This window comes from Eptesicus fuscus, chromosome 8 (assembly GCF_027574615.1).
Source record: "Eptesicus fuscus isolate TK198812 chromosome 8, DD_ASM_mEF_20220401, whole genome shotgun sequence".
Lineage (NCBI taxonomy): Eukaryota > Metazoa > Chordata > Mammalia > Chiroptera > Vespertilionidae > Eptesicus > Eptesicus fuscus.
Window position 1 is genome coordinate 29,237,501 of NC_072480.1, and position 26,068 is coordinate 29,263,568.

Here is a 26,068-nt window from a genome sequence, read left to right on the forward strand (position 1 = left end):
CTGCTTAATTGGTGAGTATGGTACATGCATGTTTCTTACAACATCTAGGAACCCCAGAAGTTATTGAGGAAGGAGCTGGACACTTCATGATGAGTCCTTTCTTCTCGAAGAGACCTTCAGTGTTCATTTCATAAACTGAGACATACCGTTTAATCAATGGAGGCAGTAAATGTTTTGCAGAAAACTTATGAAGTGACTCCCAGGACATTTTAACTGACATTCTTATAAATATTTTTAAAAATCATATTTGTTTTCTTCAGGTCAGCAATTTTTTATTTTGGGGAGAGGCAGTGGAAGGAGGAGCAGGTAACGGATGCGGCTATAATTCAGGAGAGGGTACAAGGAAGGTCAGGCAGGACAGAATGATGTGTGAGGTCACATTAGAAATACCACCAGATTCCTTCAGGAGTTATAAAGGTGCCTTAATTCTTATCCTTGCCAAACATCCTATAACAGTATGACAAGCTTTTATTTATTATCACAGCCAAATTAGACTCATGCTCTGGGCAGGCCACAGGTGTGGGATGTCAGTTACAGCGCTCACCATCATCAGATGGCTCTTGTTAGGCCATTAAGGAAAAGAGAGGCGTCACGATGAGACCCTCCAAAGAAAATGCCATTTTTTTCTGACTGGGGAGGCACCTGTTTGCTTTGATTAGGTAACTAGCTGGTTTTGTACTGAGAGGGTCAAGTGTTTGTGACTGATGCAAGGGAAAGAAATAACTCATTTTTAAAATCAAGCTTCTCTTAGAGGTTGGGTACTTTATACTTATGAGGTCTGAACTTCTGTTGCCTAATATTAATGTATTTTAATAGAAAATAATTTATACATACTGAGCCTTGAAGTTTCTACAAGGGATATAAATAGACATTTTCATATTATGAGTATATATCCACACCTATTTGCCTTTATACATGTTATCTAAGTGTCTTAAATTAAATATACATTTATTATATGTTTATGGTTAATATACTGTTTTTTGATGCAAAGATAGACATTTTCCACCAAAACCAGCCAGTCTGTGAAAACAAACATTTGGGGAAAGATTTATTGGAATATACTATCTGAGGACTTGGTCCTGTTCTCAAGAAACAGTGAATCAGAATGCTTGTTTCAATTTGTTTGATTATTTATTACAGCTTCTGTTATAGGCCTCCTATTTGACAATCAATCACACATAGTCATATTATTCATAAAATATTAATATAAGATTCTCATTGGAGATTCATCTTTGAAATAAGATTTTAGTAACTCATAGTTCAAAAAGGAGAAAAGGGAAAATTTTAGAAATAGGTTTATAACCCTATATAATAAAGAGGTAATATGCAAATTGACCCTCATGCCATAATGCCGTCACAAGATGGCTGCACCCACAGTGGAGGCGGAGTTCCTGTAATACAAGATGGCTGTGCCCACAGTGGAGGCCGGGTTCCTGTAATGAGCCGTAACGAGAATCAGCAGGGACCTGAGGCTGTGTGGCACCGGGCCAGGGTGGGGGACCTGAGGCTGTGCCCCCCTCCCAGTGGGGCTTGACTGGGGACCTTGGCCACACCCCCTGCCCTGGCGCTGGGCGGGGGGACCTCAGGCTTCACCCCCTGCCCCGGCACTGGGCTGGGGGACCTGAGGGTGCACTGGGGGACCTGAGGCTGCACTCCTCGCCCAGCAGGGCCTGATGGGAGACCTGAGGTTGCGCCCCCCACCCAGCCGGGCTTGACGGGGGTGGGGCCGGCCGGGTCTGGATCTTGCCCAATGGGGGTGGGGCCGGCCAGGTCTGGGTCTTGTGTGATTTCGAGGCGCTTGCAGATGGGCAGGGACTTGACTCTGGGTCCCGCAGTATGCCCCAGACTCTGACAGGAGGAAGATTTTCATATACATTTTACTAATTTTCTTTCATCTCTGACACTTCTATTATAGAGAAAGGGCAAATAGCAATATTAAAATATTTCCTCCAATTAATTCCCTTTTAATGTGCACAAATTTCATGCACCAGGCCACTAGTCCAAATATAATATGGAGGAAACAGCTAACTTTCATTCTACCTCAAGTTCCATTGTCCACCCTACTTGAAACCTTTGCCTTATGCCCATTTTGAAAGACACAGTTCTGTTTAGGAATATTGAATTTTTATGGCTTAAGGTTCTGTTATTTTCATTTTATGAAGAGATTTGGATTCAGTTCTGAAATGCCATCAGTCTGGTTTTTTTTTGCAAAGCCATATGTTTAACTAAACAGTAGCTCTTAGAGCAAAATGGTTTAACAATTTGGCCCTAGGACATATTTTAAGAACACTCATGCCTGGTAAGGGCCTGTAACAGCTTCCTTTGAATAATTCACCAAAGTTGAGTACTGAGTCACTGCCAGATACCATTCCTGGATCTCAACATTTTTAATAATTAATATGAAAAAATATATAAATGCCACTTTTATTTTCAATCAAATTAGCAATTTACATATGAGGATATATTACTTTCCAAAAGTTATAGTCTGTACAAAAGGTTGCCACAAAAGTAATCACCAAATATGCTTCTAATACACATGTGCTTACCTACAAAAGAGAGATAAATTAATAAGATGAAATATAGCACAGATATATATATTATAGCCTAAACGATATAGTTTCTAGAAAGCTTAGATCTACATTGGATTCTGATATTTTAAAATAAGAATAAATCAACCTAGGAAATACAGTGGAACCTCAATTCTTGAACTTAATACATTCTGGGAAGGCTGTTCAAGAAGCAATTTGTTTGAAAATGCAATTATTTTTCCCATTAGAAATAATGTAAATTGAATTAATCTGTTCCAGACCCCCAAATGATTCCCTGTTTTAACCTTTCTCAGTTGCCTGTGATCCTTATTTAGTGAGCACTTTCACACCCTTAGCAACATCAGCACTCTTGATGGTCTCTTTATGTTTTAAAATTGTGCTAATGTTCGATTTTGCCATGCCATACTCAGTAACCAGATTAGACACCTCTATTATACTTTGCACTTGTTTCTCTTTAAAGCTCTATCATTGTTCTCACATTTTTCCTTTTCATTTTGCTGCTATTGCTAATCTTAGGACCCATGGTGACTTAATGTACATATTTAACAATAATAAGCAGCAACAAAGGCAAAAAAAAAAAACCCACGAAAATATTCACAGCACAATTTCCTGACATATTAACAATGTGAGGTTTAGTGGTAAATTGACTCATACTCTCCCATTTTCTCCTTTGTCACCTGAGAGACTCATGAGTGATCATATAGGTATCGGCATGAAAGGGTTGTGGGGTCAAGAACCAAAGTTTAATTCAACAACCGAGACATTTTTCCATGAACAACTTGGTTGAGAACCAAATTGTTAGAAATGGGAGACATTTGAGAACTGAGGTTTGACTATAATCTTTTGTGGCTAAACTAAAGTCACTAGTAACTCCTGTTTTTTAATAAATAGTATGGTAACTTGGATACATAATTGTATTTTCTAGATTTACCACAAAATTTTGATTTGAATTATTGAAATTTCTGCCACCTCATTTAAACACTGGGTGTTGTTGAACACTCATGCTGGCCACACCCCCTTAAGGGACCCCCACCCTGAAGGGGGTGTGGCCAGCCTGAAAACAGCCCTCAGCCCCCCACCCAGGCTGGCCACACCCCCATGGCCCGATCCCTGTAAACAGGCAGTCGAACATCCCTCAAGGGGTCCCAGATTGGAGCGGGTGCAGGCTGGGCTGAGGGACATCGCCCCCCACCCCGTGCACAGATTTCATGCACCGGGCCTCTAGAGTGTGTGTGTGTGTGTGTGTGTGTGTGTGTGTGTGTGTATACATATATATATATGATTAAATTGCTTTAAAATTTTTTTCAGAAGGATGTTTTATTTATTTTTTCCCTTTTCCTATTTTTTTTTTCAATTATAGTTGACATACAACATTACATTAGTGTCAGGTGTATAGCACAGTGATTGGAAATGTATGTAACTTATGAAGTGTTAACCCTGATAAGTTTAGTACCCACTTGGCACCATATATGGTTATTATAATGGTATTAACTATATTCCCTATGCTGTACTTTATATTTCCATGAATTTTGGTAACTACCAATTTGGATTTCTTAACCGTTCATCCTTTTACCCATCTTCCCAACCCACCTTTCTATCTGGCAACCATCAGTTTATTTTCTGTGTCTATGAGTTTGTTTTTGTTTGTTTATTTTGTTTTTTACATTTCAAATATAAGTGAAATCATATGGTATTTGTCTTTCTCTGCCTGGATTATTTCACTTAACATAATATCCTTTATTTCCATCCTGTCACAAATGGCAAGACTTCCTTCTTTTTATGGCTGAGTAATATTACATTGGATATATGCACACCTTTTTTTATTGATCTATTGATGACACTTAGGTTGCTTCCATATTTTGGCTGCTGTAAATATATCTTTTAATTCAAAGATACAAAGTTTTTTGTATTTCTATGGATAAATACCCAGAAGTGTAATTGCTGGGTCATGTTTAATTTTTTTGAGGAACCTCTATACTGTTGTCCATTGTGGCTGCACCAATTTGCAATCCCACCAGCAGTGCATGAGGGATCCCTTTTCTCCACATCCTTACCAACACTTGTTTGTTGATTTATTGATGATAGCCATTCTGACAGTTGTTTATTGATGATAGCCATTCTGACAGATGTGAAGAGATATTGTGTTTTCAATTTCAATTTCCCTTATGGTGATGTTGAGCATCTTTTCATATATCTATTGGCCATCTGTATGTCCTCTTTGGAGAAGTGTCTATTCAAAGTCCTCTGCCCAAATTTTAATTGAATTGTTTTTTGGTGTTAAATTGTATGAGTTCCTTATATAAATTAAATATTAACCTCTTTTCAGCTGTATCACTGGTGAACATCTTCTTCCAATCTGTAGGTTTCCTATGCTATGAAAAAACATTTTAGTTGGATGTAGTCAAATTTATTTTTTCTTTTGTTTCGCTTGTCCAATGAGATATAGCAGAAAAAAATATTGCTAAGAAAAATGTGAGATTTCATTGCCTATGTTTCCTTATAGGTGTTTTATGGTTTTGGGTGTTACATTAAGTCTTTAATCCATTTTTACTTTATTCTTGCATATGGTGCAAGAAAGTGGTCTAGTTTCATTCTTTTACATGTATCTGTCCAATTTTCCCAACATCATTTATTGGAGAGACTGTCTTTACCCCATATATTTTGCCTACTTTGTCATACATTAATTGACTATGTAGGTGTGGGTTTATTTCTGGGATATTTTGTTCCATTGGTCTATATGTCTGTTTTTATGTCAGCACTATGCTATTTTGATTACTACTAGAGGCCCGATGCACGAAATTTGTGCAAGGGTAGGCCTTCCTTCCCCCGGCTGCCGGCACTGTCTTCTCTCTGGCGCCCAGGACCTGAGGTTCCCTCACAGCCCCAGCTTCATCTAGAAGGTCCTCCAGAAGGACGTCTGGTCTAATTAGCATATTATACTTTTATTATTATAGATAGCCTGGTAGTATAGTTTGATATCAGGTAGCATAATACCTCCAATTTGTTCTTCTTTCTCAAGATTGCTTTGGCTCTTTGGGATCTTTTGTGGTACCATATGAATTTTAGGATTATTTATTTTAGTTCTGTGAAATATACCATTTGTATTTTGATAGGGATTGCATTTACTCTATAGATTGTTTTGAGTAATATGAATATTTCAATGAGGTTAAATCTTTCTATCCATGAGCACATTAAATGCTTTCATATTTGTATCTTCTTCAACTTCTTTCTTCTTATAGTTTTATAGTTTTCCAGTACAGGTCTTTTATCTACTTGGTAAAATGTATTTCTAGGTATCTTATTCTTTTTTTGATGCAATTGTAAATGGGATTGTTTTTATAATTTCTCTGATAGTTTGCTATTGGTGTATAAAATGGAACTAATTTCTGAATATTAATTTTGTATCCTGCTACTTTACTGAACTCATTAACTACAAAAATTTTTGGTGGGATCTTTAGGGCTCTCTCTGTATAGTATGATGTCATCTGCAAATAATGAATTTTACTTCTTTCTTTCCAATTTGGATGCCTTTTATTTCTTTTTGTCTGATTGCTGTCCTAGGACTGCTAATACCAAATTAAATAAAAGTGGAAAGTGGACATCCATGATTGTTACTTTTTTTCTTTAAAGGATTTATTTATTTACTAGAGGCCCAGTGCACAAAATTCATGCACCTGGGGGGAGGCGTCCCCTCAGCCCAGCCTGCACTCTCTCCAATCCAGGATCCCTTGGGGGATGTCCGACTGCCAGACATCCCTCTCACAATCCTGGACTGCTGGCTCCTAATCGCTCACCTGCCTGCCTGCCTGGTTGTCCCTAGTTGTCCTCCCTGCTGGCCTGCTCGCCCCTCACTGTCTCTGCATGCCAGCCTGATTGCCCCTAACTGTCCCCCACTGGCCTAGTCACCCCCAATTGTCCCCCCCCCCCGCCAGCCTGGTTGCCCCTCATGGCCCTCCCGCTGGCCTGGTCGCCCCATGCAGCCTGCTTGTTCAGTCATTTGGTTGTCCCTCACTACCCCCCTGCCAGCCTGGTTGTAGGAAGCCATCTTGTGAGGGTGTGACAGCCAATTTGCATATTACCTCTTTATTATATAGGATTTTTTTTTACCATTGAATATGTTAGCTGTGGGTTTGTCATATATGGCTTTTATTACATTGAAAAATGTTCCCTCTAAACACACACTGCTGAGTTTTTATCATAAATGAATGCTGGATTTGTCAAAATCTTTTTCTGTAACTACTGATATGATCATATGGTTTTTATCCTTCATTTTGTGTGGTATATTATGTTGATTTGTGGATAGTGAACAAATTTTGCATACCAGGAATAAATTCCACTTGATCTTGGTGTACGATCTGTATTGCTAAATTTGGTTTGCTAATACTTTGCTGAGGATTTTTGCAGTTATGTTCATCAGGGATATTCACCTGTAATTTTCTTCTTTTGTAGTGTCTTTGTTTGGGTTTGGTATCAGGGTAATGCTGGCCTCATAAAAAGAGTTTGGGAGCCTTCCTTCCTCTTCAATTTTTTGGAATACTTTCAGAAGGATTGGTATTTTTTGAATGTTTGGTAAAATTTACCTGTGAAACCATCAGGTCCAGCACTTTTGTTTGCTGGGAGTTTTTTATTACAAAAAAATCTGATTTGATTTTATTAATACTTCGTGGACTGTTCAGATTTTGTTCCTTTCTGATTCAGCCTGGGAAGATTGTATGTTTTCAGGAATTTATCCATTTCTTCCGGGTTGTCCAATTTGTTGGTATAAATTGTTTATAGTATTTTTTTATAATCCTTTGTATTTCTATGGTGCTGGTTGTGACTTCTTTCATTTCTGATTTTATCTATTTGAGTCCTCTCTCTTTTTTCCTTGATGAGTCTGGCTAAAGGTTTATCAATTTGTTTATCTTTTCAAAGAAGCAGCTCTTGGTTTCATTAATCTTTTCTATTGTTCTTTTTTATTAAAGACTATTTCTTTTATTTCCACTCTGATCTTTATTATTTTCTTCCTTCTACTCAATTTGGGTTTTGTTCATGGTTCTTTTTTAATTCCTTTAGGTGTAAGATTAGACAGGTTGAGATTTTTCTTGTTTCTCAAGGAAGGTATGTATTACTATAAACTTCCCTCTTAGGACTGGTTTTGCTATGTCTAATAAATTTTGAGTTGCTGTGTTTTCATTTTTCTCAGTGTGTCTTTTGATTTCATCCTTGATCTCATTGTTATCCCATTCATTGTTTAGTAGCATGTTATTAGCCTTCATGTGTTCATGTGTTTTTCAGTTTTCTTGTAATGGATTTCTAGCTTCATACCATTGTGATCAGAGAAGATGCTTGATATCAGTATTTTTAAAGCTATTAAGACTTGTTTTGTGGCCTAACATGTGATCTATTCTGGAAAGTGTTCCATGTGTGCTTGAAAAGGATATATATTCTGCTGCTTTGTGGTAAAATGTTCTAAAAATATTAATTAAACCCACCTGAGCTAATGTCTTATTTAAGGCTGCTGTATCCCCTTTTGAATTTTTGTCCAGATGATCTATCCATTGATGTCAATGGGGTGTCAAAGTCCCCTACTATGACTTTTACTGTTGATTTCTCCCTTTATGTCCATCAATAATTGATTTATATATTTAAGTGCTCCTTCACTGGGTGGGTAAATGTTTACAAGCATTGCAATTTCTTTTTGGATTGATCCTTTTTATCATTATAAAATGTCTTTGTCTCTTGTTATAGCTTTTGTTTTAAAGTACGTTTTACCTGATAGAAGGATTGCTACCCCAGCATTTTTATTTTTGTCATTTCTATTTGCATGAAACATCTTTTTTCATCCTTTACTTTCAGTCTGTGTGTCTTGATCCGAAATGGTTCTCTTGTAGGCAGAATTTGTATGGGTCTCATGTTCTTATCTATTGAGCTACCCTAGTCTTTTGGGTGGAGCACTTAATTTATTTACATTTAAGGTAATTGATAGGTAGGTAGTTATGGCCATTTTATTATTCATATTTTTTAATTTTCTTCTTAATGAAGTCCCTTTAACAGGTCTTATAATACTGGTTTTATGATGATGAATTCCTTGAGGTATTTCTTGCCTGGGAAACTCTTTATCTCTCCTTCAATTCTACAGGATAGCCTTGCTGGGGAGTTCAATCTTGGTCATAGGGCCTTGCTTTTTATCACCTGAATATGTCTTGCCAATCCCTTCTGGACTGCAAAGTTTCTGTTGATAAATGAGCTGACAGTTATGGCAGCTCCCTTGTAGGTAATTAACTGCTTTTCTTTTGCTACTTTTAAGAATCTCTCTTTGTCTTTAACCTTTGACAATTAATAACCTTAATTGGTGTGTATTGGTGCAGACCTCTTTGGCTTTATCTTGTTTGGGACTCTCTGCACTTCCTAGACTTGTAAGTCTATTTTTTTTCACCAGGTAGGGGAAGTTTTCAGCCATTGTTTTTTCAAATAGGTTTTCAATCCCTTGTTTTCTTCTTCTCCTTCTTGTACTACCATAATTTAAATGTTCTTATGCTTGATGTTGTTCCAGAGGTCCCTTGAATTCTCATTTTCCTTTTTAGTGCTTTTGCTGTTCTGATTGGGTGTTTACCATTATCTTGCCTCCCAGATTGCCAATTCGATTCTCTGCTTCATCTAATCTGTTATTGATTCCGTGTAATATATTCTTAATTTGTTATTATATTTTTCATTTCTGACAGGTTCTTTTTCATGCTTTCTATCTCTATTGAAATTCTCTATTTTTCTCCTAATTTCATTGTACATCCTTATAACCAGTGTTTTGAACTATGTATTTGGTAGAATACTTGTCTCCACTTTGTTTAGTTCATTTTTCAGATTTTTGTTTCTATTTTTTCATTTGGGACATGTTTATCTTCTCATTTTGGATTACTCCCTGTGTTTGCTTCTATGTATTAGGTGGATTATTTATGCCTTTCAGTCTTGGCAGAGTGGCTTTATGTAGAAGTTGTTCTGTGGGGCCCATTGGTACAGTCTTCATGGTCACCTGAGCCAGATGCTCCAGAGTGTCTCCTACATCAGTTGTATGTGCTCTCCTGTTGTAGTTGAGCCTTGATTGTTGTTGGCATGTCAGTGGATGGGATTACCATCAGGCTGACTGGCTGTAAGGACTGGCTGTGACTAGTGGGTAAGTTGTTGTGTGGGACTCATCCCAAGGAGTGGGATCACGTTAACAAGGCTCTGGAGGCTGCCAAGTCTGCCCTTGGGTGTGTTGTTTGTGGCGCTAGTTGGGTGTTGCTCTGGTGTGGTCTGAAGCTGACCACTGGCTATGCTGGCTCTGGCGCTTCTTAGGAGGGCTCCTTTGCAGGCCATGCTCAGCTGCTGCATTGCCTGGCCCAGGATGACCTTGTAGCAGCTACAAAGTTGGTTGCCACCTGTACTGGACTTAAGAGGCACCTAGACAAGGCTATGCTGCAAACCTAGGCTGGCTACACTAGTGACAGGCTTGGGACCGCTTAGAAGGTGGTACAAAGCATGCTAAGGCTGGCCACTGCTTGTTTGGGATTTGTGGATCTTTGAGATATTTAGGAAAGTCTGCAGCACCACCTGAGGCAGGCCACATGTGTGGAAAATTCACTGGAAGAAGTCTGGGCTAGGTGGGCAAGTTGGGTAGGGTGGGGTCTTAGGATCACCAAGGTGGGCAGACAGTGTTAACAGTGTGTTCAGCTTTGGTGCTTACCTGTGCCTGCCAGCTGCATAGGGGGAGCATCAGAGGTGAGCTGACCTAACCCCTAACCTCCAACCCTCACCCTGAAGCTAGACAAGTTAGTTCCTGCCAGTAATGTTCCTGGTGCTTTTCAGGATGCAGCCCCTGCGCTGGAGCTGAGCTGTGAGTGAGTCTGTGCTTGGGCCCTTTAAGCCCTGTAGTGCCTAGGGCTCTCATAACACATTGTCTTGCTTGGATACAATCCCAGCTGGTTTTTACAGCCAGATGTTATAGGAACTCTTCTTCCGAGAGCTGGTGCCCCAGTCTGGGGAGCCCAGTTTGAGGCTGGGACCCCTTGTTCCTTAGGTGGAACCTCCACCTGATTCTTAATAGTCACACTGAGGGTGTGGGACCAGCCTAATTCTTGACTCCATCCATCCTATCAGTCTCCGTATGACTTCTTAATATGCTTAGTAATAGGAATTCTGTTCGGCTAGTGTTCTGGTGGTCCTCAATGATTGTTCTGTAATTTTGATGCAGTTGTGAGAAGAGGTGAGTTCAGTGTTTACCTACTTGGGCAACTTCAGCAGGAGTCTCTGCTTCCCTTATTTTAAAAATTACAGTGGGAAAACTTGTTAGCTGCAGGTCTTTGCTTCTGGACAACTCAATGATCACTTACTTGTCTCTGTGTTTTTGCTACATTCTCTACACTGGCCTGTGGGAAAGAGGAGGGGACTCTATTTGGGATTTGTCACCAGCCCAGACAGAACATCCTCATCAAGGGCACTGAGCTCTGTCAGGTGGTTTTGAGTGGGCCTTTTATCTGCTCATTCAAATGAACAAACTGTTTGCTCAGAAACACAAAATTGTACCTCACTACCCACCCTCCAGTTAAAGGTCATTAGTATAGTTTTCATTTCCAGTTGGCTAAAGGAATATTGTGAATTTTAAAACCCTAATTCTAGCCCTAGCTGGTTTGGCTCAGTGGATGGACTATTGGCCCAGGGACTGAAGGGTCCCAGGTTTGATTCCAGTCAGGAGCACGTACCTCGGTTGCAGGCTCACTCCCCGGCCCCGGTCTGGGTGCCTGTGGGAGGCAACCAATCAATTGCCTCTCCCCCTCCCTTTCACTCTCTCTAAAAATCAATGGAAAATGTCCTTGTTAATCATCAATTAACAAAAATTAAAACTAAAATAAACAAATAAAAAAACACACTCTAATTCTATTCATCTAGCCCCTTGTTGAACAGACAGATGTCAAGGAAATAACAGAAAGTGATTGGCTTCTTAGTTGGCACTTACCTCTTCAACTCTTGTGTTTTCGTCTTCACAGCTGTAGTCTTCCTATCAGGCCTGCTCAGAACAGGCTCCTGTCAGTGAATCAGGGAGAGGGGATGTGGGTCACTGCAGTCGCTGTGCTAGCCTCAGGCTCCTGCAGACAGATGCTCCGGAAGCTGACTGCTGGATCTGGTGACACCCTCTCTGTCCCCAGGAGTTTGGGTCATTTTTACTTCCCTTTATTCACCCGGCTGCTTCTCTCTGTTGGTTGATCCTTAGCTCCAAGTTTTCAGAGTGTTTACCTGCCATCTGGTGTATTCAAACTGCCTGGTTGAATTTCAGTTGTGTTTCTGAAAAGCCCAAGTCTTTGCAAAATCATGTTAAGAACCGACAATTAGAATTCTTTCATTTAACTTCTCTCCTTCCTGTTAGGGTTCTTGTCTGCTTAAATGTGTAAATAGCCTTCACTTTTTTGATTTTTAAGATTTGTGTTCAGGAAAATTGGAATTGCATTGAAGGGCAAATTTCACATTTCAGCAATACACACAAGAACAATTTATTGCCACACTGGCTACGGATAACTCTGTTCCCCAATGTCTATAAACAGGGCCTGGTTCATAGTTCTAATTAATTAACTTTATTAAGTTGGAGCTGAAAGGAGGTGGCAACTTAAACAAGGAAATAAAAAGCAGTGGACCTCGCAAACTAGTTCCATATAACTGCTTTTTAACTGTAGGTAAAAGAGCAGTCACTTACTTATTGCAGGTAATAAAGCAAAATAGATGCTTAGAGAGACTCATAGCAGTCTATTTCCAGCTCAGCCACAGAATATGCTAACTACAAAAAAGAAAAGAGCGATTTCTCTCATTTAGTGCAAGTACAAGTTTATTGTCTTTGATACGGAATTAACAACGTTAATTTGATGCCCCAAATGAAGTACATGTGTAACATTTGCATAAGAAAACTTTCGCTGAAACATTTTTTTAGATCTTTGTCAAAGTTATTGATTGTCAGATCAAACACACTGCAATTCCAAGTTTGTTTACAGAAATAAAGACATTTGTTACTTGGGAAGTTTCAAAATGGAAATTCTATCCCAGAGTCATAATTACAGGGGAGAGGGGTGCGGTGGGGACAGGGTGGGGTGTGCTAAGAGTTTTAGCAGCATTGCAATACCCTGTATGTCCAGCTTCATACAAAATCGTGTGCATTTTACAGAGTGCATATATTCCTATTACATCATTTTTGGAAATGTGCTCAATGCTTTATAGTTTCCTACAGGTCTAATTAACATGAATTCAATGATGGTAAGGAGCTTACCAATCATTTCCTCATAGCTCTGTTATATTCAGTTTTATATTTTTGATACTATGCTAATAGCACGCAGACCCCAATTCAGGAGAATCTGGACCTATATAAACAACACATAGATATGTAGCAAGACTTGAGGTTAAAGATTTGAGTTTTGTTAATGTTGAAAATAATAAAGTAGAAATGACAGTTGACTTAGAAAGATGGTATTTTCTTAAGGATACATTGCTGAACATGTGGCCACTTACTGTCTCTAAAACAGTGTATAACCTAACCACCAAATACAGAAAACGTTAATACCCAGGCAACAAAAAATGTTAAAGCCCGTTAAAATCCTGAATGAATCACAACCTCAAGTACATAGGAAAAGCTTTGCAGTCATGTATTTAGCTTTATTTTTCTAATAGAGATCATAATTTAAAATTATATAAAGTAACTTACATAGAAAGCAATTTTTTCAAGTGTTATAGCTCAGAGCATGGCTTTATATTTGGCTTACTCATTTTATTATATTTTTTTTTGCTGGTTTAATTTATAAAGCTCGTAATCTTGCCAGCAGGGCTTCAACTTCAGGAAGGGATTCATTTTTAGAAACCGAGCCAAGAAGTTCCATTTCCCTTTTTCTGCTGCTTTCTACATGGCAGGTGTCCTTCTCAGCTGCCTGGACCCTCCCGGTGGATGTGTGAGTGTCTAGGTTGTAATTAAGCTCCGTGGCGACTGGAGTCCTTGTTGAGTTGCAATTGATATTGTAGTGTAGACGCGACCCTTCTGTCAACTGCACTTTCTGATTTTCTACAGGAAGGAAGAAACATCAAATTTATCACTGTGATGAGCGAGGACTGTGCAGATCATGAAATTTTAAAATAATTATTCTCAATAAACATGTCCTCTTAGATATATTAAACTAAAAGTATTCAACAGATTTAAAATAAACATGCAGAGGTTATAAACTGAAATAAAAATAGACAATAGTTTCATTAGCACTTATGTTATTTCCTTCTTCTTTTACGCCTGAAGTGCCTATCACTCAGTTATCATCAAAGCTTGGTTCTGTATTTCATCCAGATCTCTGCTCAAATGCCATCTAAAGTGAAGTCTTCTCTGACCATCCATCAAAATGACACGTACTCTTTGCATCACAGTATCTCCTTATCCCCTCATCTTTCCCTGAATAGAACTCATAACCACTGAACACACCCTTTACTTGTTTACTTGTCCAATGTCTATCGCTTCACTAGAATATGAGCCCCAAGACATCAGGAACATTGTTTTAAACATGCTGCAACTTTGGTGGCTGAAATGGCCCTGGAGCAAAGTAGGTGTTCAATAAACATACATTGGGCAAAGAAATGATTTCCACACGTATGACCCAAGATAAGCATTCGTTTGAATAATAATTTCCTTTTCAAACAAAATGAAAGAGAAAAGTTTCTATTGAAATTTCAAAAGTCAATGATTTTCCCTAAAAGAAACATTGAACTTGACAGGCAAATTATTAAAACTTGCTAGCAAAACAGAATTAGGTTATAATTTAATTGTCAAATATATACACACATATACATACTGACAGGTACACATACACACATATTTTCCTTTATTGGTAGTAAGTGACAGTGATGCTGACTTATCAGGGCTCTAAGGAGAGAGTTGCAATAGCTAATGCCTAAATGGCTCTGGCTGATTGACTTTCCCAAAGAATACCAGATTTCCTTTTAATTAACCGACTCTTCCATTGCACAACCATAGGAATGATCTCTCTCACAGACCTCAAACTATGAAAAAACAGACACCCTCAATATCCATGTAACCTTGAATGGGGCTTGAAATGGCTTGAAGTGACGTGACATTTAAAGTTTTTTGGTTATTCGCTGAGAGATGTTCCATTATCCCAATAGTAATGACTTTGGAGCACAAGCAGTCACTCATGACAGTGTGTTTTATGTGAGTGCTGAAAGCTCCAACCGAGAACAGCTTGTGCATTAAAAGGTGGCCGCTGAAGATATTTACTGCACTGTCATTTCCTGACCAGGGGCTTTCCAGTGATGGATGAGTATTTTACACACTTTCTTGGACATTCTCAACAAATTTTAGAAGTATGGTCACCTTTTAGCTGTTGGAAGAAAATAAATATACTTTTCCTATCACCTTCTCTATCAGGTGGGTAATTGTTACTCAAAAATCAAAATCTACTAGAGCAGTGATTTTCTCCTAGAGCAGTTTGTGCTCTACAGTTTCTAAGATACATATTGCATGTGCAGTAAAGGGCACAGTGCACATGGTATTCCTGCAGTTCCCACGACCACACACATTTATTTATTTTCTAGCATCCACCCTTCTGTCCTAAAACGTGTCTGAAAACTGCATTTGTCGCTAAGTGCAAATATTTACTCAGCTTACTACTCCTTCACCCTGATGTTCCTGTCTTTTCTTGTCATTTGATTTCTTATAAACGACTTTATCATGATGATATCTACAACAAACTGGTTTATTCTGCTACTGGGCAACCCCAGTCGAATATCTTGTGGCAGAGAAGAGATTGGGCTAAAATATAGGTCTATTATATACGTACTAGAGGCCCAGTGCACTGGGGGAGGGGGGGCGGGGGGGGCACTCAGTCCGGCCTGCGCCCTCTCGGATCTAAGCCGGCAGGCAGACATCCCCTGAGGGGTCCTTAGCGCTGATGTGGAGGTGAGAGAGGCTCCCGCCACCGCTGCTGCGCTCCCCAGCCGTAAGCCTGGCTTCTGGCTGAGTGGCCCTCCCCCTGTGGGAGCACACTGATCACCAGGGGACAGCTCCTGCATTGAGCATCTGCCCCTTGGTGGTCAGTGCGCATCATAATGACAGGTTGTTCCACCGTTCAGTCTATTTGCATACTAGCCTTTTATTATATAGGATACATACATACATATATTGTTCTGTACCTCCTATGACTAGCATGCATCATGCCCAATTCCACATGAGGCAAAGTGAGAAGAAAATGGAATTTTAAGGTCAATCTGGGTTGAAATCTAAGGTCTACCATATGGCTTTCACAGGTTACTTAATCTTCTTTGGATTTCAGGTTTCTATTAATCAGCCTCACAGAGTACTGATGAGAATTAAAGGAAATACTGTGGGTGACACCTAATTTAAGACACTTGTCTTTCCTTCCTCCTTCCCAAGCTCCCCAAGGGAGGTGTCTACCACCCAAGACTCGGAACTTTTTCAGATGCTCTGACCTCCCTGATTTTCTGGTGGCTATGACAGTCGTGGCTGAAATGCCATTTTATTAATAATATATATATATCATTACCAGACTCATTTTGTAGATTGAGAGATAAAAGCAGAAGGAGATTAAGTCCTCACTTAGACTTAGTTACCAAGTAAATCAGCGGCAGAAGCGAAATGCTGTCTCTAGAGATACTAAGGCTGTCTTAAAGAAACTTGAAAAGCTTTTTGCCAAGGAAAAGTGCTAAGTAATTCAAAGCTAAGTTTCATAATAACGATGTCCTGTACTTAATACTTCAAAATGGTTTCTCTACGTTTGATCTTAGCCAAAAGGGCGAGAAGCGATTTTCAAAATGCTTTCTAACACATTTAATTCTCTCAATAACTTTGAAGAGCAGATAGTATACCTATGTACCAGTAAACTACCATAGCACACAGTACTCCTTTCGTCACTTAAATTCATGACTATAAACTTCAAGTACAACCATAATCCCATGACAGTCACCCACTCCATGCACGCCTCCCTTCTCCTAGACAACTATTTCACATCTTCTCTTTTCAAACATCCAGAATGATCTCCTTCACTCTTATTTAACTCATTCATAGAAGAAATCAGAAGAGAACCAACCCCCACAGTTACTGTCTCCGCATTGAACGCACACATATGCCTTCCCTCCTGTTAGGATCTGCTCTGCTACCCGAGGACAGCCCCCTCAAGGTAGCACCACATCCTACTCCTGCTTGTCTATTCAAGGACATGCCTCTGGCTGCTGTGTCCTCCCTACCACTTCATAAAGGTTTCCTTCTTCATGTGCCTGTTCTCTTCAGTGTACTGTACAAGTATGTTGTGATAACCCTAACCTTTCGAGAAAAAAAAAATTCTTTGACTCCACATCCTGCTCTGTCTACTACCTCAAAAGTCAAACTTGTTGACTGACTGTACAGCAAAACCTCTCGGAATCGCCCTTACTTGCTGTCTCAGTTCCTCTCTTCCCGTTTTTCTCTTGAACCCACTCCAATGATGCTTTTGACCTTCTGCTCTTCTGAAGCAGCTCCCGACAAGGACACTAATACACTGCGAGGTGCTAAAAACAAGGATTGTATATATCCCCTTGGATATTTTGGTCTTCCTTTACTTGACCGTTGCCAGATCTAAGGATAAAATGCCCAGCAGAGCCTGGGTTTCCTTTTCGAGTTTGTTCTTTGAACTTCTTCTAAGGCTAAGATGGATAACAATGGGCGGGCCAATGCAGGCTAGAGCCTTTCTGCCTTTTGAGAAAACTCCACAATAGCTGTGAGCATGCTTTAGGGACAAAATGATAAGAGAAAAACCAAGCTGGTATTTAACTCCTCTGTGGTTTCAGGTGGAGAATCTTTCATAAGCAGCAACAGACAGGGTGAGATAAAAAGAGGCTATTCCTGAGACTGCTGAAGAAATAAAAAAGAACGTACACAGGGCTTTGTTAACAATGAGCTTACAGCTCTGTGAGAAATTTCTCCAGCCCTCACATTTCTCTCTCAGCATCCCACAGCTTCTATCCAGTCCCCAGTCATGGGAGATCCAAAAGGTAGAACAGAGGGAGTGGAGTTTTACACTGCAAAGTAGATAAATGAAGTTGGGTTGGAGGACTCTTCCATCCACTGCACCTAGAGAAAATGTTCACCATTAGAGGAAGTCCCCAAATGGAAGCTCACTGTTATACAAAAATGTTATACACTGGTTCAAGGCCAGGTGTCTTTTGCTATTACTATTATTTTAAAAGCCCCCTATTGGTGGCTTCATCTGGGCTGAACCGGAGATCCAAATCCCATGTACTTACTGCAATTAAAAAATGCACTTAATTTCTAGAAGGCTCAGTTCAAACCTCCAGGAGATGCCACAACCCTGTACATTGGAGTGAACTCCATATTGGTGCTCAGAGGCATGAAATGAATTGTAATTCAGGCCAGTGGGCTTGTCCTTCTCATAAAGAATTAGATAGTTCCATACAAAATGCATACCTTGGACACATGAACTCTTTCAATCAAAGACAGGACTGGGGTATCAAGAAAAAGAGAAGCATTTTCTATTTCCCATCAACGCAAATCCTTATCAATACAGTTTTTAAAATGGAAATGAAAAATACTGAGGCAAACTAGAATGACTGTTTAACTCTCCAAAGGGAAAAAGTCTGGCTATTACTTTATGAATTGAATCCAAGGCTGCTATCTCCCCCTCTAAGATGTTACAGTTGATGTCTGAAGGGAAGTATGGTCTAGGACCACTGCCCGTATCCAGGGCCACTGGTGATCGGCACCAGGTCAGTAAGGGAATCCAACCCATGTATCTAGTATTTACACTCCGGTAGAAACAAACAGGGTGAGAATACATGCTATTTTCCTTTAACATAGGACAACTCACTTATTTCTATCTATTTTGTCCTATGATTCTGGCTATAAGAACTGAATCTGGAGTCCCACCACAGTCTTTTTTTTTTTTTTTTCTGAAAGTGAATAAAAAGTTGAAAATTGTTGAAAAGTTTAATGGTCCTTAAACACAGAGAACTCTCACTAGACTTAAACATAAGAATAAAAGCCTTAACCGACATCAATGTTGGATCCCACATGGCCTTTGGGATGACCAAAAAAAAAAAAAAAAAAAAGCTAAAAAAACCCCCAAACAAAACAGAAACAAAAACTGCACCATCCTGAGCTAACATTTCCATTGTTTCTTGAGTAACACACACAAAAGACAGAGAAAACCAGGAAAATTGCTGACAAAAGAAGTAAATATAAATACATGCAGCATGGCATCAAATGAGGAAATATATCGGCCAATAGGCATGCTTCTTGAGCTGAGAGGCTGGCTAACACCCTGGCTGACAGCCCTTGGGAAACCTCTCAGCTGCAGGAAATATCAGTTATGGTTCAGAAAGAGGCATTATTCCCTCTAAGTCAGTATTGATCCCCCATCACATTGTGGTTCTAATGGGCATGAGCTTCTTAGAAGTGCCTGCTCTCAGATGAAATATAAAATTGAGCTCCTGCCTTTTGTGGTCAACGGTGAACCTGTGGCAGCTTTGACAGGAGAAAGGATGTAGAACTCTGGTGTCCTAAACTGACTGCATTTATACAGTCTTCCTGAAGTTTGGTCTCTCCTTGCAATCCTTCACCTTTTGCTCTTCACTATTACTTTGACCTACTAAGTAGCTGTTTGTTTCACCCCAGCAATGACTTTACTTTTGTGAGGAGGAAAAAGTGACCCATAAATGCAATTTTTAAAGCACTACTGGGTCTACATGATAGTGAAGTGTGTGACAAATATATGTTTTTAATCTATGCAATAACGGAAGTTAGTGCTGGCTGCCAGCAGCCCATATCCCTGTGGCTTTTCTTACAGTTGATTTACTGATGTTATAAATAATTGTCTTCCCTTAGCTTCATTTTGCTGTTTACTTTACCTTTTTTATTGAAAATGTATAAAAATGATAAAAAGAGCAAAGGGACACTTTGTATATAAAGTCTTTTAGGAGTGCCAAGAAACTCTTATTGAAACCATATGTAAAAACCACAAAACAATCCTTCCCCAAGTTGAACAAATTAGACAAAGCAGAGGATGATAAATAAAAGATATCTCCCTGAATAAAGGAGATACCTGACAATTAATCAAGAACTTTTTTTTTTAATTTCCAGAAACCCATCATATATGCACTTCCAGTCAGTCTTGTTCTATATCACTGCTCTTTTTAATAACTTCAAAGCCAGCACTGCCACTTTCCAATTCCCTATGCTGGGCCTCCCTCACTCACCACAGGCTAGAAGGAGCTCAGAGGGTGCAGCTCTGAGCAAAGGACATCCAGGGTGAGTACAGCCTGTTTCCTTTGAAGAGAACAGCCATGTAAATCCTTCCATTCAACTACATATCCTTCCGATTTGTAATATGTTACTGTTGTTCAATGCTCCTTTCTATATTGGCTTTCTTCTTTCTCAAGTTTCTACCCAATTATTAGCAAATTCTAATTTGGCTTTCCTTTGTACTTCTGTATTGAAACTGCTCCCTAAAAACTTACCAGACACCTCAAAAACCCTAAACTCAAATGGAATTTTCTCATGCTTCATTTTCTTACATTTGCAACACTTTCTAGAAGGTATGTAATAAAATTTTAGTTGGTCTTTTTATGAGTTTCTGGGAGGTTGCCACTAAACCCTTGGACTTAACAGTGACAGGAGTGCCTTTACTGTTCATGGTGGGCTCCTAGCTAGTTTACAGTAATAAGTGATTGAGGATGGGGAGGGGCACATCAGAAAGATCGATGGAGATTAGAGGGTTGGAAGGGTGGAGACTGAGCTCAATCATGTTACCTATCAATCAGGCCTAAGGAACCAAGCCTCAACACAAACTCCGGACACTGAGTACGGTGAGTTCTCCTGGTTGGTAATACATATTGTCACACATTGATGTTCTGGGTGGGGGGGAATGCATCCCTGAGAACAACAGAAGCTTCATGTTTGGGACGCTCCCAGGCCCCACCCTATAATTGTGGTCTCTTTCTGGCTGGTTCTGACCTGTGTCCTTTTACTATAAAAAGGCTGTGATAGTAAGTATAGCACTTCCTGAATTCTAGGAGTCACTGTAGTGGATTATCAAACCTGAGGGGATAGTAAAACACACCCAGTTGTAGCCAGCTGGTCAACATTGGGAACCCCCAAACTTGCAGATGGTGTTGAAGTAAGGGCAATCTTTTATTTTTTTTAAATTTTAATTTAATTTTATTTTTTTACTTTTTTTATTTTTAAATATATTTTATTCATTTTTTACAGAGAGGAAGAGAGAGGGATAGAGAGTTAGAAACATCGATGAGAGAGAAACATCGATCAGCTGCCTCTTGCACACCCCCTACTGGGGATGTGCCCGCAACCAAGGTACATGCCCTTGACCGGAATCGAACCTGGGACCCTTGAGTCCGCAGGCCGACGCTCTATCCACTGAGCCAAACCGGTTTCGGCTAAGGGCAATCTTTTAGAGCGCTGTGAAATTTGGCCTAACTCTGGGCAGCTGGTGACATAAGTAATTACAGAATGTTATTCATATTACCTTTATATATGGCTACTCTGGTAACCCATATCCTAATGGAAATTAATATTGTTCATTTACCCATATTTACTAAAAGTACTCCTATAATTTATTTAAGTCACCATATAGGGATGTGTAGTTCACTTGTCTAGAGAAAAAGTGATAGAATCAAGATCATAAGCCCCACCCTTGTATGGGTATGTATTTTGGAATATTTTCCTTAATATTAGAAATATATTTATTCTGCAATTTATTTCCCTATATAGTTTGGACTAGTAAACTTTGCTTTGTTCTCTGGTCACTGATTATGTACTAACCATGGTTAGTTATCAAATAAATATGTGCTGTTTGAATTACATAGGGAAATAATTGCAGTTATAAATACATGGCTATAACCGAGGTAATCCCAAAATACAGACCTTATTAAAATTAGGTCAATACATGAAAGCTAAACTACTAACAAAATCAGTTATTACAGAAGGAAAATGCTTTTTTAACAGTATTACTTTCTTAGCTACATAAAAATAAATGAAAGAATGCAATGTCCCAAAATTTAGCATTTCATTGTGATTTTATCTTATATAAAGAGGAACAGTTCTATATTCCTAGGTAATTTGGATTTATGTAGCTTTTGTGAGTGGTAAAATAGACAATGGCTAAAGTTCAAAATACAGTCATGAAAGGTGAAAGGTAATAATGACATGCCTACTGGGGCTTCTCTCTGTTGACATGCTTATCCAGTCACCTAAGTACAGGAAGACCAGGCTACCATTCAGAGACTCTTTTACTTTTACTTCATAGTTCTAGACACATTTTAGTTAGTCGGTGAAAATGAGGAGGATCTAACACTAAATGTGACTCTCCTTTCCAAAATGAGATTGGCCTTTATTTATTGCCATTCTCCTATTCAAATTGGAACCGAGGTGCACAGAGTTGCCACTGTTAGAAGCTAACAGACTTGCCTTTTCTGATTGATCTATTCATAGCCCAGCAACATTATTTTGTACTGGATTGATGGTACTAAGTTTCATTATGAAATCTGAAACTACTTCTAAGATTTTGGTTTCATGTATTTCTAGAAAATGAGTAAAAAAGAAAAAAGAAGAAAAAAAAAAAGATCTGGCTTGAGTCATAGCCATTACCTTAAAGACAGCAGCTCAGACTAATATCCTACTGCCTCCTACTGTCAGTTTGAGGAAAGTGAGTGCCTCAAAGGACCTTACTCAACCTTACTCTATATACAGATTACTGGCCTTCTTCCTCTGAAGTACAATTTTGCATACTATGTCCTGGGATTGTAACCTAGGAAGATATGTTGATGTTTTCCCAGTTTCCCTGAACTCTTTCCCTGCTTAGACTACTAGATCTATGACAAAAATCTAGCAAACACCTTGGGTGTGTATCTTACCCACTCAAGAAAAAAAAAAAGAATGGTTTTAAAGTACAAAATAACATTTATTCTTTTAAAATTCCTTTGCACATTATTTTGTTCTTAAGATTTTCATTTTTCTCTCCCCCCTTTCCCTACAAAGTCTTACCACAGAATATCTGTAAGGAAAAAGCAAGAGAAAAAAAATCTATATGATTTTTAAATATTTTAAGCAACTTTCTCTTAAATAAAAATTATTAAGTATGAGTTAGAATAATATTGTAGGAAATATAACAATTCATTAAGTCATATACATATTTAAAAGCTTTAAGTTATATATCTAAAATATGAAAGAAGTATATGAGAACTTAAGGTAAATATAGGGATGGGCAAAAGTAGGTTTATAGTTGTTTACATGGAAAAATACACATTAATAAATAGTACAGTACTGACAACACAGATCTAACAAGAATAAACTCTGTTTTGAATACTCATAACTGTAAACCTACTTCGCCCAACCACATATACGTAAACCACTCATTTCTAGAACTAGTGTACTGTATTTGGATCAATGATTTGGGTGTTCATTGTAGAGCCCTTTGTACTCAAACTGTAATACGACTTTTGATGGTTTTGACTGAGTCAAAGAATATTGATCCACATTTTTAAGGTGAGATTTTTGATCGGCAAACTAAGTCAGGCAAAGAGGACCCTTCTTGGAAGCTGCTAGCATCCTTTTAATGAAGAAACTGTAAAAGGAATAGGTCAATGTTACTTCTGTTACTTTATTACAAATAAAACACTAAGTTTGGTTCCAGGCTGCACTGAGATCTTTGAAAAATTGGCTTCAGTAAACAATTCACTTTTAATGCAGCACAGACTGGGCTCGTGCTTCCTGAGACTCTATGGACGCGTAGTGGGATCGGAACACACAATTCCCTCTTCCCATTTACCGCTATAGATTCCTGCCTCGGGCTTCTCTATCTCGCCAGCGGGGACTGTTTCCTCAAAGACCCCTTCTACTCATCTTCCCAGGGCTTTGGAGTACCTCCTGTCTCTATGGTAACACGAAACACAAAGCACTAGAAATGTACCAGACAACAGGCAGAAAAGAAAGAAATTAGGTGCTGACTGCAGGAAAATGGACAGAGGACAAGATGGTGCAAATGTCAGTTGTCCATTTCCTGTATATTCTCCTGAAGAGTTACAGTGTTAGCTCAGAAAAAGCCTTAACATTCATGGAACTTTATAATCCACATGGTACTTGAAATTAAAAAAAAATTACTGGGGATCCACATTAATTGCAAATGTCCAGCAATTTATGGTTCATTAGATTACTGAGATGAAAGTTCTCAGCTAATTGAGATACAAAATTAAGAAAAAAATTAATCAAATATTCCAGTATGGTCTTTGCTAAAGACAAAGGAAACTATTACTATCATAAGACAGAACATTCTTTTTTTTTATTACTCAATCTTAAGATAATATAAATGTTCTTAGTCTTTTGAAATTTGGAAATCATATAAAATATAGTGTCTAAATCTATTTGTATCTAAGTCTATGTAGTGTCTAAACCCTAGCCACTAGAGGTCAGACAGTTACACCTGTCACCAACATTAAATTTAAGTGGACATTAGAGTACCTTGATAACTTCTGGTCACTTAAAAATAGAAAACATAAACATTCTTTTACAACTATTACAGTATAATAATAATATGTTTGCTAATTAATTATTCAATTTCTAAAGCTTAGATTTTGCAAAGCTACAACCTTTCTATGTATACTGGTTCTCATTTAATTGAAAGAGGAAAGTACTCATTGCAATGAATGGACTCTAGAAACCTTCACAATTAATGGAATCCCATGACATGCAAGGCCTCTTCTGGAGTAGAACAAAGTGATGTGTTCTGCAGCTTCCCACGTCCATTTAAACCCTCATATTCACGGACCTTCCAATAGGAACCATTTTATTTCTCAGTGGAATTACCTTATGTCTATTTTCTCTTGGATTACACAAATCTTATCATCTTACATGTTTATAACTCTACTTATCACAGTAAAAATAATTATAATTAACACTGATGTGTGAGAGAGAAAAATCAACTGGTTGCCTTTTCTGTCTAATGAGGATTACTATATGACAAACCAAAAATAATTTGTTAAAAATTTTTTTCAACTATAAGACAATCTGCAAAGATGAAGTTCAGATTTAGTTCTAAGAAAAATAGTATTATTTACCATCTTATTATTACAATGAATAAATTTACAATTAACAACATAATTATTAATTTTTTTCCCATTTCATATTTTGTTTTACAAAAGACTAATAATAAAAGTAATACAGTGTTTGAGCACTCATTAAGTGCCTTTTACATGAATTGTCATACAGCCAAAAGGAGTATGACTTTTATCTATTTCACTAATGAGGAAAGGAGGAGGCTTTGAGGAGTTAAGGAACTTGCCACCACGTTAGGAGGCAAATTATGGTGAAGTTTGAATTAAAGTCCAAGTTCCTTAATTCAGTTCTGGGATCCAAACTATACCATGGTTATCTGAATTAACAAAATACAGTAAACAATAAATGCTGACAAAGCAGCAGACAGTATTCCTATGTTAGCACAAGGAACCAAAGGGAACTAGGAGACACTTTATTTTTATGATATTGTTTCTGACAAGTACCTTAAAAATCACTTGAGATCTCTAGTTAAACAGAACCAGGGAAATACGGTATATTGGACTATATTGATGGGATTAGATATAATGGATTAGATATATTGGACTATCATATTTTCCGGTGTATAAGACGACTTTTTAACCCAGGAAAATCTTATACGCCCAGTCGTCTTATACGCCGGAAAATATGGTAAGTAAAATAAGGGTTACTTGAACACAAGCTCTGCGATACGAAGAGAGATGGTCTGATAACTGAGATGGCTACTAAGTGACTAACAGGCTGGTAGCATATACAGTGTGGACACACCGGACAAAGGAATGACTCATGGGCAGAGCAGAATGGTGTAAGATTTCATCACACTGCTAAAGCGGCATGTAATTTAAAACTTAACCCTTTGCACTCGCTTGCTTTTTTCTCGATTCCTTTATTCTAATGCTAAGCGTGTTGAGTCACACTTGACATCTGAGTGCAAAAGGTTAAAAATTATTTTTGGAATTTTCTATTTAATATTTTTCAACTGCAGTTGACCGTAGGTAACTGAGACCATGGATAACTGAAACCATGGAAAGCAAAACTGTGGACAAGGGGCAACTACTGTATTTTGACATTACATAAAAACTTTTACATTTCAGTTAATACTATACAATTTGTACCAAGTAGAAAGTCTACAGTTATAAAATGTTCTGTGTTTTTGTAAATAAAATGAGCTAACTAAAAATGCCTCTATCAAGTTTAAATTTTTAAAAAATATGTTTGATTTAGAGAGAGATAGAGAGAAAGAAACATCAATGTGTGAGAGAGAAACATTGACTGGTTGCCTTCCATATGTTCCCTGACCTGGGATCCAACCCGCAACCTAGGTATGTGCCCTGACCTAGAATCAAACCTTTTGGTTTACAGAATGACATCCCAACCAACCTAGCCACAGGGCTAAATTTAAAAAATTTTGAATACATTT

At 38.4% G+C, this 26,068-nt stretch overlaps 1 protein-coding gene across 1 annotated transcript in view; it reads right to left on the reverse strand.

Annotated features, from left to right (window-relative positions):
- Positions 1–12,364: 12,364 nt before the first annotated feature.
- DIAPH3 (diaphanous related formin 3) overlaps positions 12,365–26,068 on the reverse strand; it is a 564,474-nt gene continuing 550,770 nt past the window's right edge. Inside the window, exon 28 of the mRNA XM_054719838.1 lies at positions 12,365–13,599. Coding sequence (XP_054575813.1) covers positions 13,340–13,599 — 260 coding nt within the window. The 3' untranslated portion in view covers positions 12,365–13,339. The remainder of the gene's footprint in view (positions 13,600–26,068) is intronic.